The sequence below is a fragment of the Bombina bombina genome, chromosome 7 (genome assembly GCF_027579735.1).
Source record: "Bombina bombina isolate aBomBom1 chromosome 7, aBomBom1.pri, whole genome shotgun sequence".
In the NCBI taxonomy this organism is placed as follows: Eukaryota; Metazoa; Chordata; class Amphibia; order Anura; family Bombinatoridae; genus Bombina; species Bombina bombina.
This window is the reverse complement of record NC_069505.1, coordinates 546301776-546315936: the sequence shown is the minus strand read 5'-3', so window position 1 is coordinate 546315936 and position 14161 is coordinate 546301776. Positions and strand designations below refer to the sequence as shown.

At 36.5% G+C, this 14161-nt stretch overlaps 1 protein-coding gene across 1 annotated transcript in view; it reads right to left on the bottom strand.

Annotated features, from left to right (window-relative positions):
• The window catches only part of LOC128636538 (uncharacterized), a 42672-nt gene extending 29677 nt beyond the window's left edge, over positions 1–12995 (bottom strand). The window contains exons 1-2 of the mRNA XM_053689536.1: positions 12609–12995; positions 12219–12477 (exon numbers count right to left, since the gene is read on the bottom strand). Coding sequence (XP_053545511.1) covers positions 12219–12477; positions 12609–12995 — 646 coding nt within the window. The remainder of the gene's footprint in view (positions 1–12218; positions 12478–12608) is intronic.
• Between the last annotated feature and the right edge of the window lie 1166 nt (positions 12996–14161).

The following is a 14161-nucleotide window of genomic DNA, read 5'->3' as shown; positions in this document are numbered from 1 at the left end:
TAGCACTGGGAAGTGGTTCAATAAATGCACTATATGAATTTTAACCCATTAACTGCTTTTTTTTGTGAGGTACCCAAACAAATTATACAGACCAAACATTTGTAGAAAATAACTTTAGTTTGCATAAATAATATATATAATATAGGAAAATGCCACCATATGAAAAGCAATATTTTTTTTAGATTTTTGTGTCATTGTCATTGGCGTTCATAGTAAATAGCAGCAATGGTGTCATAATTTCCTAAGGGCTAGATAACAAATGGAGCACAAACGATTTTGTGAGGGTTTTTGCGAATGTTTTCTCTCCGTTTAAATTTGCGCTCATATTACAAGCTGAACCGAAATCCCAATTGCACTAGCGCAATGGCAATTTATGCTAGAATCCTTTCAGCGATCTCAGATTTTTTCCGAAAATAAAAAGTGTCACAAAACATCAAAAATACATTACAAAGTACACTTACACTCATAATAACACTGTCTTATAAAGATTATTTAGAAAAAAAAAAATGCACACAAAAGTTATATGGTCTCAAAAATAGGAGATCGCGGGTGTTAGAAAAAAAAAGCCAGGAGAAGACTTTAACATTGATATAAATACAGATACATGTCTAAACATGTATATATATATATATATATATATATATATATATCTATATATATATATATATATATATATATATATATATATATATATATATATATATATATATATATAAACAAAAAATGTGTATATAAAACAAAAAATATATATATATGTATTTGCAGACATATATACACATATAAACACATAAATATATATGTACTGTATACATACAGTATATATAGTATATATACATATAAGTGCATTGGAACCTTTTCCCATTAAGTAGAGGAAAACATGTAAAAGCATATTTATGCAATATTCATATTTAATAAACTTTTAACTATGTATTTACTGTAAATATTTCACATTCCAATGTTCTGCACATAGCAGAATATGTTTTACTAGTCCTAAAGCCTGTGTACACGGGCCATTTTTTGCAGTACAGCGGTCCCACCCCTTGCTCTCTCTCTCACCTCTCTCTTTTGCTCTCTCTTTCCCCCTCTATTTAGCTCTCTTTCCCCCCATCTCTTTTGTGTTCTCTCTCCCCCTCTCTTTTGCTCTCTCTCTCCCCCTCTCTTTTGCTCTCTCTCTCCCCCTCTCTTTTGCTCTCTCTCTCCCCCTCTCCTTTACATTTATTTTGCATGCAGATATCTTGCAATGTAAAGCTTAATTGTTTTATATACCATGCATATATATTTTTTCTAGTTCCTGTTGTAAACTCTATGGTAGTCTATAGAAGTAGATAATTATTTTAAAAAAAAATTAAAGAGATACTAAACACAACATTTTCTTTAATGATTCAGATAGAGCAGAAATTTTAAGCAACTTTCTAATTTACTCCTATTATCAATGTTTCTTCATTCTCTTGTCATCTTTATTTTAAAAGCAGTACTGTAAAGCTTAGAAGCCGGCCCATTTTGGGTTCAGTACCTGGGTTACACTTGGTTATTGGTGGTTAAATGTAGCCACTAATAAGCAAGAGCTATTCAGGGTGCTGTACCTAAAATGGGCCAGCCTCTCAGCTTTACATTCTTGCATTTTAAAGATATCAAGAGAACAAAGAAAAATTGATAATAGGAGTAAATTAGAAAGTTGCTTAAAATGGCATGCTCTATCTGAATCATTAAAGAACATTTTTGTGTTTAGTGTCCCTTTAACCCGTTGAGTGCTAAGCACTTTCCCACCAGGGTGCTAATATTTTCTATGTTTTTTTACATTTTTTAAATTTTTGAAAAAATGTTTTTTTAACTTTTTTATTTTTACAGACCCCCAAGACTTACACTGTTGGAAAGGTTAGGCGATTACCTTTCCAAAAGTGGGTCTTCGGGGTCTGTAGCTGCTTAGATGCCGGAGATACAGGCTTCTAAGCAGCATGCCCCCTCCTCCTATACTTAACATTGTTAAGTATAAATAAAGTTGCGTGGTGATGTCATCACGTTATTGCGCGTGAAGTCACTGCACTTCACATGAAGCACCGGCGATGCCTGTCACTCTGCAGGTGTGATCGCCGGGGTAGGAGCGGTTAGGAGTCCCCAGATCTCCCTCAAGGTGGGAGAGTGCTCATGACGGCTCTGAGCCATCATTAGCACCAGAGTGAAGAACTATTTGACGGCTCAGAGCCGTCATAAGCACTCAAAGGGTTAAGTAAAGTAGAATTGCATAATCAAGATGTGAATAATAAAAAGATAATGCAGTAGCACTTACTCTGGGCAAGATTACAAGTGGTGCACAAACCAATATCGTGCCCAAGCTAACTTGCACACATATTACAAGTTGAAAGTAAACACATTTGCTATAGTACAACTTAAATTTGAGGAAGTCAAATTAACGCAAGTGGAGATCTAGGGGTAGATTTAATAACTGTCAGACCCATACGCTGTCGGCATTTAACATTGCACAAGCATTTCTAGTGAAATGCTTGTGCTATGCCGCCCTCTGCACATTCGTGGCCAATCGGCCGCTAGCAGGGGGTGTCAATCATCGCCTCTAATAAGTTAAGGAGCAGCGGTCTTATGACCTCTGCTTCTTAAGTTTCAGATGGACCTGAAACTTCGGGGGTAGATTGCAGTATCCGCTGCTCAATAAATCTATTCCCTAGCATAAAGAGTAAGAGATTTAAAAAAAATATGTGCACCAAATAAGCGCCAGATTAGGAGTCGCACGCTAACAGTTGCGCAAGAGCTATATTGGGTTTATCGCAACTGTCTGCGCATTGGAAATAGCTTGCATATTACAAATTAAAAGTAAACGCGATCACTTGAGCACAATTGAATTTAAACGCGCGTTGGGGTAGAGCAACCACAGTGTTATGGTTAACTCTCGAAAAAAATAAATGCAATAAAAAGTTATAAGGACTCAAAGAGATGAGGTCTCAGGTGTGGAAAAAAAAGGCTTTAACATAGAGATACATAAGTGGATATAAAAAGTCTACACACCCCTGTTAAAATGTCAGGTTTCTGTGATGTAAACAATTGAGACAAAGATAAATCAGTTCAGAACTTTTTCCACCTTTAATGTGACCTATAAACTGTACAACTCAATTGTAAAACAAACTAAAATCTTTTAGGTAAAGGGAAATAAAAATAAAAAACTAAAATAATATGGTTGCTCTCTGTGGGTTGAACACCCACAGAGAGCTTCTAAAGCATCAGAGGGATCTCATTGTTAAAAGGTATCAGTCAGGAGAAGGGTACAAAATAATTTCTAAGGCATTAGATATACCATGGAACACAGTGAAGCCTATTTATCAAGCTTTGTGTGGAGATTGATGCCCTGTGTTTCTGGTGATCCTTCAGGCTTGCCAGAAACACAAGTTATGAAGCAGCGATCTAAAGACCACTGCTCCATAACCTGTCCACCTGCTCTGAGGCGGCGGACAGACATCGCCGAAAATCAACCCGACCCAATACGATCAGGTTGATTGACACCCACTGCTAACGGCTGATTGTTCCCGAATCTGCAGGGGGCGGCGTTGCACCAGCAGTTCACCAGAACTGCTGGTGCAATGATAACTGCCAAGAGCGTATGCTGTCGGTATTTATCGATGTGCGGCGGACATGATCCGCAATATCGGATCATGTTCGCTCGTACCTTCTTAAATATGCCCCTATAAAGTATTTCTCTAACTGTCTTTCTTTATCAAATATTCTATTCATTTTTAAAGGGTCTGCAGCATTTATTGAAATGTAAATATAATTTTTCTATTAATATAATATAGCAATGATATTTATCGCTCCATTTATAAATTTACATTATATATATATTAAACATAAAGCTTTCTTCAGAGTGAAGAACAATGCTATTCAAACTATTTCTTAGCTCACTTTGACGTAGCGCACCCTATTGACGTCTATGAGGAGAAGGATTTAGCGCAATCACAATATCAGTTCTACAGATGTTCATGCACCTGAGGCTTTCGCTTGAGCGATAACTTGTATGTATCAGGCATTCTTAAATTCCCTTACAGTATTTTCCTTTACCACCTCTACCCTTACCCTAAAACCTTAATTGTGCGTTTATTCTATGAATCTGTCACCATTTATGGTGCTTCTGCAAATTATTCCTGAACTTTGTACCCTCTGACTTAAGATCATAATGCCCATATTCACCTTTGACGCACTAGTTGATAGTTATAATAGTTATAATATATATTGTCTGCTTTTACATTTATCTTTATAACTATTTTTGATTGTGATCTTTTCCTCATACTCTTGATTTTCACCTCGCTTCCTTCTATCTTCTAAGATATGCAAATTAAGGTCTTTAGATATTGTCATATGTTTCATTTTCTTAACACTTAGGGGCCGATTTAACAAGCTCTGTATCGTCCCCAATGCCTCTGTTTCCGCGTGAGCCTTCAGGCTCCCCGGAAACAGGAGTTAAGAAACAGCAGTCTTAAGACCACTGCTCCTTAACTTGTCCGCTACCTCTGAGACGGCGGACAGCAATCTGCCTGATCGCATACGACAGGGTTGATTGACACCTTTTTTTCCAAAAGCAGTACAGGTCTGCAAAGAATGTACAACTTAAAGCACTCAAATTCCCTACTTCAAGTAATTGAACATTGGAGAGCAACTTGTAGCGGATTTGAGATGGAACAAAAGAGTTAAAATATAAGTTTTAATTGGCAACTTTAAACTAAATGGTAGTGAGTTAAAAACACAAGGCAATAATATCTAGACCTTAAATAAGTGCTGCATGGAAATATGCTAAGAAAGGTACATGCTAAGAATTACACCTCTCACAAAAATATCATTACAGGATAGATGGGATGCCACTGGTTCCTAGTATTCTATGACTTAGGATGTAGGTTTTAATCCTTAGTCATAGTACTTAAATATCACAGAATTATCTAGATAATTAATTAATAAAGCTGGAATATAATACGTATATTTGAGTGAATATCTAAATATTTAGATAAGCATTATAAGTTTGTTGATGATTTTGTCTAATGCTGACATGAGCCTCAATCTGACCTCCAGCAGAACACTTCTGTATACGTATCTAAAAATGAATCATTAAACTGCTGCAATAAATTTGAATCAGAATACCCAGTGTATAGATATACCCCCTTCGAGTAAAGGTGGTTGATAAATCTGGTAGCTGGATAGTATAAATTCTCACGGAATGTATAACCTGTGTTATTGAGAATATCTTAACTACTCAAATAAGAAAATAACAGGTTTGAGATCTACAATAAGCCTCAGTCTTAATGAAGATATTTATCTATATATATTCCCGAGAGGCTTAGTCAGCTGCCATATAGGTATATTGAGTTTTACCCCTCCGATGATTTACCGTTAAAAAAGCTTAAGTTTTAACTGTTTATTATGAGGGGATGTATCACCCGGTTTGAAATAAAGGATCTGGTTTGCAAGTCATTATCTTGAACTTCGTGGTATATAATAATTTTGGAGATCAACTTTATCTCCTAAACCTGCTCAATTATTACAATGTCAATAACTGCCTGTATTCAATTTCTATTGGCACAATAATAAGGAGGTTTATCCTCGTTCCTCCATTGCAACACTTATGGTTCAACTTAAGTAACTTAAATAGTGATCCTATTTGTAAATATATCAACTCAGTCAGAGTATAACTTGATACGTTATAGGTTTAAAGTTTAAAGTATAAGGCTAGATTCCCTCGCAATGATTAAAAAAGACGAAGGTGAGAGCCCATTTTCTCCCCAACCTCTCCTTATGCTATAGGTTTTAAAGTTTAAAGTATAAGGCTAGATTCACTCGAAACGATTAAAAACGGTTGTTTGACACCTCCTAGTGAAATGCTTGTGCAATGACAAATGCCGACAGCGTATTCTGTTGGCATTTAACGATGTCTGCTCGCACTTTAATAAATCGGCCCCTTAGTGCTCCCTTTAAGAAGCTGTGCGAGCAGCTATGCAGTGCCTTTGTTAGATCACTGCTTCTTAACCCACTTCACCAACTAAATAGTGACAGAACTCAATCCCCCTGGGCAGTTAACAGCGTCTGGTCACACACGATTGGCCGCATGCAAGCAGGGGGTGGCGTTGCACACTTTGCCTTGTGTGCAATTGTAAACACAGGCAGCGTATTGCTGCCCGCTAGCCACAATGCTTTGCAGAGATGTGAAATGTTGCTCTATGTACTATTTTAGTTGCTCTCCATTGATTAGTTTCTAGTTTATTTATGTCAATCTAAATATTTTTTGACTCAAGATGTGTATTTAATAATCAAGAGCAGATCTAAATCGTGATTAATAATGTAGCATAAGAATATAACTTTTTCTACTGCTAATATGTCTTCCTATGTAACCAATAAGTCCACTGACCTTATCTACTGCACTGATTAATTGTTTACCAAATTGTCTGAAATAATAATCTATTCCTGTTCTTTTGTTACTGTCAGTAAAGTATCATTGGATCTCTGATTAATCTTTTAATTTCTACATCCTAAATACATCATTTTGGTAGTTGAATGTTTTAAATTGTAGGTAACAATCATGTGTTCAATCATCCATTTGTATCTATATATAATGGTACTCAAAAGACATTGACATATGATAAGCTAAGGTTACAATAGTTATGACTGTCTCAACAAAAGTTACTAAATGTACCAAAGTAACACCTCATTTTCTATAGAATTAAATGGTCATACAGGAGGTATAATGTGTAATTTTAGAATCCCAAAAAGAAGAAAACTTTAAATACCCCTCTAGAAAGTAGTCTTCCTATACCCTGATTAAGCAATTTTAGATCTCACCAAACAGATAACGTAAACACACTTTCAGCAGGATTTTATATTAGTAGGAAGCCACTCTTGGGCATAGAGTACAATTTGTGAGTGTTTAGACAAAAGGAGATCTAGTAGGAGAGGAACCAGCTTGAATGGTTGAGCTTAAATAGTTTTGTATTCATTGAGTCATTTGATGATCATAAAACTACTTTAGAAGTCATTTGCACATCATCTGACTTTTAAAGTCATCAGCTAAGGTAAACATTTCTTTGTGATGACTTCAGAATGATGAGCAGATTACCTTACTGATCACTTCACAAGCATGAACAGCCAGTTAATGGATGGTTTCTGATGACTAGTCTGGAGTCATCGATTACTTCCATTTTGACTAGGGCACAAATTCAAAATGTGCTGTGTAAATTTGTTGGAGGCTTATCCAAGAATGGAATGAGTGCCTAAGGCAAAAGGGCGTAAACAGTGATGTACTTTAGAATTTGCAAAACATATCGGACCCTAAATAAATTGAAAAATGTACCTAACCACTAGAACAAACATAACCAAACGCTGACATTGTGTGTAGTACATATATATATATATATATATATATATATATATATATATATATATATATATATATATATAATATATATATATATATATACATACATATACACATTTAGCAATGTATATATCGCTATGTTAAAGCCCTTTGCATGCCTTTTTTTTTACACCTAATACCTCATAATTTTGTATAACAAGTTGAAAGTAAAAAGTTCTTGCATGATCGCTAACCCAGCACGCACAAAATCGTAAGACTGCTGCTCCTTAACTTGTTAGACACCTTTTAGGGGGCGGACTGCAATCATCCCAATCTGATACAATCGGGATAATTGACACTCCCTCCTAGGGGGGGGCGGCATTGCACAAACATTTCACAAGAAATGCTGGTTCAATGATAAATGCCAAGAGCGTATGCTGTCGGCATTTATCAATGTGCGGCGGACATGATCCGCAATATCGGATCATGTTCGCTCGCACCTTCTTAAATATGCCCCTATAAAGTATTTCTCTAACTGTCTTTCTTTATCAAATATTCTATTCATTTTTAAAGGGTCTGCAGCATTTATTGAAATTTAAATATAATTTTTTTATTAATATAATATAGCAATGATATTTATCGCTCCATTTATAAATTTACATTATATATACATTAAACATAACATTTTCTTCAGAGTGAAGAACAATGCTATTTAAACGACTTCTTAGCTCACTTTGACGTAGCGCAACCTTTTGAGAAGAATTTAGAGCAATCACAATATCAGTTCTACAGATGTTCATGCACCTGAGGCTTTCGCTTGAGCGATAACTTGTATGTATCAGGCATTCTTAAATTCCCTTACAGTATTTTCCTTTACCACCTCTACCCTTACGCTAAAACCTTAATTGTGCGTTTATTCTATGAATCTGTCACCATTTATGGTGCTTCTGCAAATTATTCCTGAACTTTGTACCCTCTGACTTAAGATCATAATGCCCATATTCACCTTTGACGCACTAGTTGATAGTTAAAAAATATAATATATATTGTCTGCTTTTACATTTATCTTTATAACTATTTTTGATTGTGATCTTTTCCTCATACTCTTGATTTTAACCTCGCTTCCGTCTCTCTTCTAAGCTATGCAAATTAAGGTCTTTAGATATTGTCATATGTTTCATTTTCTTAACACTTAGGGGCCGATTTAACAAGCTCTGTATCGTCCCCAATGCCTCTGTTTCCGCGTGAGCCTTCGGGCTCCCCGGAAACAGGAGTTAAGAAACAGCAGTCATAAGACCACTGCTCCTTAACTTGTTCGCTACCTCTGAGGCGGCAGACAGCAATCTGCCTGATCGCATACGATCGGGTTGATTGACAGCTTTTTTTCCAAAAGCAGTACAGGTCTGCAAAGAATGTACAACTTAAAGCACTCAAATTCCATACTTCAAGTAATGGAACATTGGAGAGCAACTTGTAGCGGATTTGAGATGGAACAAAAGAGTTAAAATATAAGTTTTAATTGGCAACTTTAAAATAAATGGTAGTGAGTTAAAAACACAAGGCAATAATATCTAGACCTTAAATAAGTGATGCATGAAAATATGCTAAGAAAGGTACAGGCTAAGAATTACTCCTCTCACAAAAATATCATTGCAGGATAGATGGGATGCCACTGGTTCCTAGTATTTTATGACTTAGGGTGTAGGTATTAATCCATAGTCATAGTACTTAAATACCACAGAATTATCTAGATAATTAATTAATTAATAAAGCTGGAATATAATACGTATATTTGAGTGGATATGTAAATATTTAGATAAGCATTATAAGTTTGTTGATGATTTTGTCTAATGCTGACATGAGCCTCAATCTGACCTCGAGCAGAACATTTCTGTATACGTATCTAAAAATGAATCATTAGACTGCTGCAATAAATTTGGATCAGAATACCCAGTGTAATAATCTAGCCCCTTTGAGTAAAGGTGGTTGATAAATCTGGTAGCTGGATAGTATAAATTCTCACGGAATGTATAACCTGTTTTATTGAGAATATCTTAACTACTCAAATAAGAAAATAACAGGTTTGAGATCTACAATAAGTCTCAGTCTTAATGAAAATATTTATCTATATATATTCCCGAGAGGCTTAGTCAGCTGCCATAAAGATATTAGCACTATGTATATGCTATAATAGCTCAGGTGGATCAATAACTGGGTTTAATATCGCAGTAGGTATATTGATTTTTACCCCTCCGATGATTTACCGTTAAAAAAGCTTAAGTTTTAACTGTTTATTATGAGGGGATGTATCACCCGGTTTGAAATAAAGGATCTGGTTTGCAAGTCATTATCTTGAACTTCGTGGTATATAATAATTTTGGAGATCCACTTCATCTCCTAAACCTGCTCAATTATTACAATGTCAATAACTGCCTGTATTCAATTTCTATTGGCACAATAATAAGGAGGTTTATCCTCGTTCCTCCATTGCAACACTTATGGTTCAACTTAAGTAACTTAAATAGTGATCCTATTTGTAAATATATCAACTCAGTCAGAGTATAACTTGATACGTTATAGGTTTAAAGTTTAAAGTATAAGGCTAGATTCCCTTGCAACGTTTAAAAAAAGACGAAGGTGAGAGCCCATTTTCTCCCCAACCTCTCCTTATGCTATAGGTTTTAAAGTTTAAAGTATAAGGCTAGATTCACTCGAAACGTTTAAAAACGGTTGTTTGACACCTCCTAGTGAAATGCTTGTGCAATGACTAATGCCGACAGCGTATTCTGTTGGCATTTAACGATGTCTGCTCGCACTTTAATAAATCGGCCCCTTAGTGCTCCCTTTAAGAAGCTGTGCGAGCAGCTTCGCAGTGCCTTTGTTAGATCACTGCTTCTTAACCCACTTCACCAACTAAATAGTGATGGATGTTTTCTGATGACTAGTCTGGAGTCATCAATTACTTCCATTTTGACTAGGGCACAAATTCAAAATGTACTGTGTAAATTTGTTGGAGGCTTATCCAAGAATGGAATGAGTGCCTAAGGCAAAAGGGCGTAAACAGTGATGTACTTTTGAATTTGCAAAACATATGGGACCCTAAATAAATTGAAAAATGTACCTAACCACTAGAACAAACATAACCAAATGCTTAAATTGAAAATGTACCTAACCACTAGAACAAACATAACCAAATGCTTAAATTGTGTGTAGTACATATATATATATATATATATATATATATATATATATATACATACATATACACATTTAGCAATGTATATATCGCTATGTTAAAGCCCTTTGCGTGCCTTTTTTTTTACGCCTAATACCTCATAATTTTGAGCTCTTATAACTTTTTTATGCATTTTTTAAAATAATTTTAACAGATAGTGTTATTCTAAGTGTAACTGTACATTTCAATGTATTTTTTATGTGTTTTGTGACATTTTTTTCTCTCGCGTAACAGTTAACCAGAGCTCTCAGGTCACAGTAATAATTCTAGCATAAATCATGATTGCGCTAAAACGTTCACATTTACTTTCAGCTTGTGATATGAGCGATCCTTTTGATGCATGCAGTCTGTATGCAGTTTGTTGTGTGAGTTCAAGATAAGCTACATTAACTTATTCCTCTTTGTTTGCCACCTTATTGATATTATCTAATGTAAAACACAACCATTTGTTTTTGCTTTTTATTAATTTTTCCACCTTTTAAGTCAGACTTGCAGGTCTATAGTTACTAGATTACCTTTTGTGAAAAAATACTACATTTGCAATTCTCTAATCATCCAGAATAACTCCTGTCAAATTTTATTGATGAGACGGATCTGCTAATGGTGCAAGAAAGTTTCTTAAAATCAATAGATAAAAACTATCTGGGCATCCAAATGTATTTGTTACTTTATTGTATTGCCAATAAAGGGCTAGATTACGAGTGGAGAGCGTTAACTTCACTAGACATAGGCCTCTAGTTATCAAGCCGTCAACCTCAAATACGCTGGAATTTATTATAGTTGCGGCGGGGTCTAGGAGCGGCGGTTTAGGGGTTACTAACTTTATTTCGTTGCGGGGGGCTCCGGAGGCACCGGTATAGGGGGTAGAACAGTGTAGTTAGTGTGGGTGCGTAGTGACAGCTTCTCAATAAAAAGCCGAAGAGCAGCGAGATCGGATGAGTTATAACTATCACAGTCGGCTGCTCATCGCCCCGTACTTGATGCGCAGCTTTTTGACAGCTTTTTTGATAACTTTTATGAGGTAAATTAAATTTGTCGTTCTACAGTTAGTACATTCTTTTTGGCAAAAATTCCTCCCCTTCACAACACTACAGAATTGCTCACCCATCTGTAGGTATTCACACGCTTTACAATGTTAAAAAGCTGCACTTTTAAGTGCCTTTGTGCTGTAACCATGAGCTCTGTCTTTCTGCTTTCTTTCTTAGTCTGGTTGGGGCTACCCAATTCCCAATGCTTTTTCCTTTTTTGAAAGCAAACCTACAACGTTTTCTGGCCACTTCCATTAACAGATCATCAGCTGACAACATTCTAAAGTGTCGGTGTATAATGTTACAAATTTGGTGGTACTGGTTGCTAAATTGTGTCACGAAAGTGACCTCAGGTATCATTTTATTTGAGACCTTAGTAATTTTGTTTTAGCCTTCAACAAGTCACTCCTGTCCAGTCTGTCAACATCATTCCTCACCTGTGCTAAGAGTTTCTGTGAATAGCCTCTTTCTTGTAATCTGTTATTTAGGAGGCCTGCCTGATGCTCAAAGCTCTCATCCTTTTTGCAATTCAGTTTCAAATGGATAAATTGGCTGTTAGCCACTGATTTAAACAACACCCTTCTCGGGTGACAGCTTCGAGCATGAAGCAGTGTATTACCTGCTATCGGCTTTCTAAAGATATCAGTAATGACCTCCTCATCCAAAACCCCTTTTAGGACCAGGTCCAGGTAGGTTATAGTATCATGAGAAAACTCAAAAGTTAGATCTATTCCTGCCTCATTTGTTTTTAAGTAGTTTACAAAGTCCTCTGCCTCAAACCCATTTCCTTCCCAAATGAAGAGCAGGTCATCAATGAAGTGTTTGTAATGTACTACTTGTCCCAATAAAGGATTTGTGCCTCCACAGATGTGGGACAGCTCCCACCAACCCAAGAAAAGGTTGGCATATGAAGGGGCACACTTGCCCCCCATAGCTGTACCATATTTCTGTAGGCAAAAAAAACTCCTTCAAAACAGAAATAGTTGTGACTAAGTAAAAACGTGGTTACCCTCAATATAAGTTTCCGAAAGTCTGAACTATACTGAGTGCTTCTCTTAAGAAAGAAATCAATGGCTTCTAGGCCTTTAGAGTGAGTGATAGAGGAGTAGAGAGCCTTTAGATCAACCGTGAGCCAGCTATAGGAGTTCTTCCATTTCCATTCGTCCATTTCAATTAGAAGTTGCTTGGTGTGCCTTAGGTAGCTGGAAAGGCTTTCCACTAATGGCTGGAGTATGTCATCCAGCCATTGTGACACATTCTCAAAAACAGACCCTATCTCACTCATTATTGGTCTTCCTTCAACCTTATTGAGGGAGTTGTGCACCTTGGGGAAGTGATTAAAAGTAAGTACAGTTGGATTCTCTACCAGCAAGTAATCACAGGTATCACTTTCCATAAATCCTTGGTCCTTGCCTTCACTAACTAAACGTCTCAATTGCCTTTGAAAGTGTTTAGTGGGATCTTGTTCCAAAACCTTTTACTGTAGTGGGTCATTTAGGTGTCTCAATGCTTTACTAACAAAAAATGTTTTGTCCATTACAACCACTGAGCCGCCTTTATCTGCAGCTCTTATTGTTATCCTGTCCTTGGTACTTAAGCTCTCTAGTGCCAACCTCTCTTCCTGAGTTAGATTCTTATTAACCTGCTTAGTGGTGTTGTAGAGATCAGTAAGATTATGCTCTACCCTTTTCTGGAATCTCTCAAGTATGCTTTCTCTGCTATGTATGGGGTAAAAATTTGATTTTCTGGGGGGGCTCAGCTGGCCATTGAAGTAAATGGCTGCAAATTGCGTGAGCTCCTGCTGGATGCACTAATTAAATAAGGATTATGCTTGTAAACTGAGCCAAATCTGGCTTTAAAAGTCACAGATAGCCCACATAAAGGATTGCCACATGATGAGCTGAACCCAGAGCGCAAATAAGAACATTTATAGCAATCCCTTCCAGATCTTCCGGTACGGCCCAAAATTTAGTTCCCCGGCTTCAATCGCGGCCTACATCACGATTTTTAAATTACAGTGAGGCCTGATCCTGTGGACAGCAGTTTACACTTCAGAAGTATCACAAGCTGGGGTGACATGTAATCAGCTCAAATATCCAGCAGAATCCGCTGATTCCAAAATCTCAGATAGACCACATGGGCGCAACCATACTGCAAAGCTACATCTCAAGACAATGATGAAGTAAGTGGAAGCCTACACCTAATTATCTGTACATCACCCAGCTTTAATAAATTACAGCTATATGCAGCAGAATATGAATACCTACTAAGCTGGCCACATGAGCATAAAGGCAGCACCTCATTGAAATCACTCCTTTACACAAACAGCTATACTCTTAGCTTCAATCAAGGGAATATCTCAGAAAGCACCAGCAAACTATCCACAATTAATATTGTTACTGGACAGAGCTATCTGGGGACTACTAGCTTAGCTGGAACTTTGTGCCTCTGGTTTAACTGATAAAAATAATAATGTCACCCAAGAGACTATCTAAATCAGAGAGAACTCTCAAAAGCCATCACAGTACATCCACAGCACTTAACAACTTTTCCAAACCTCTG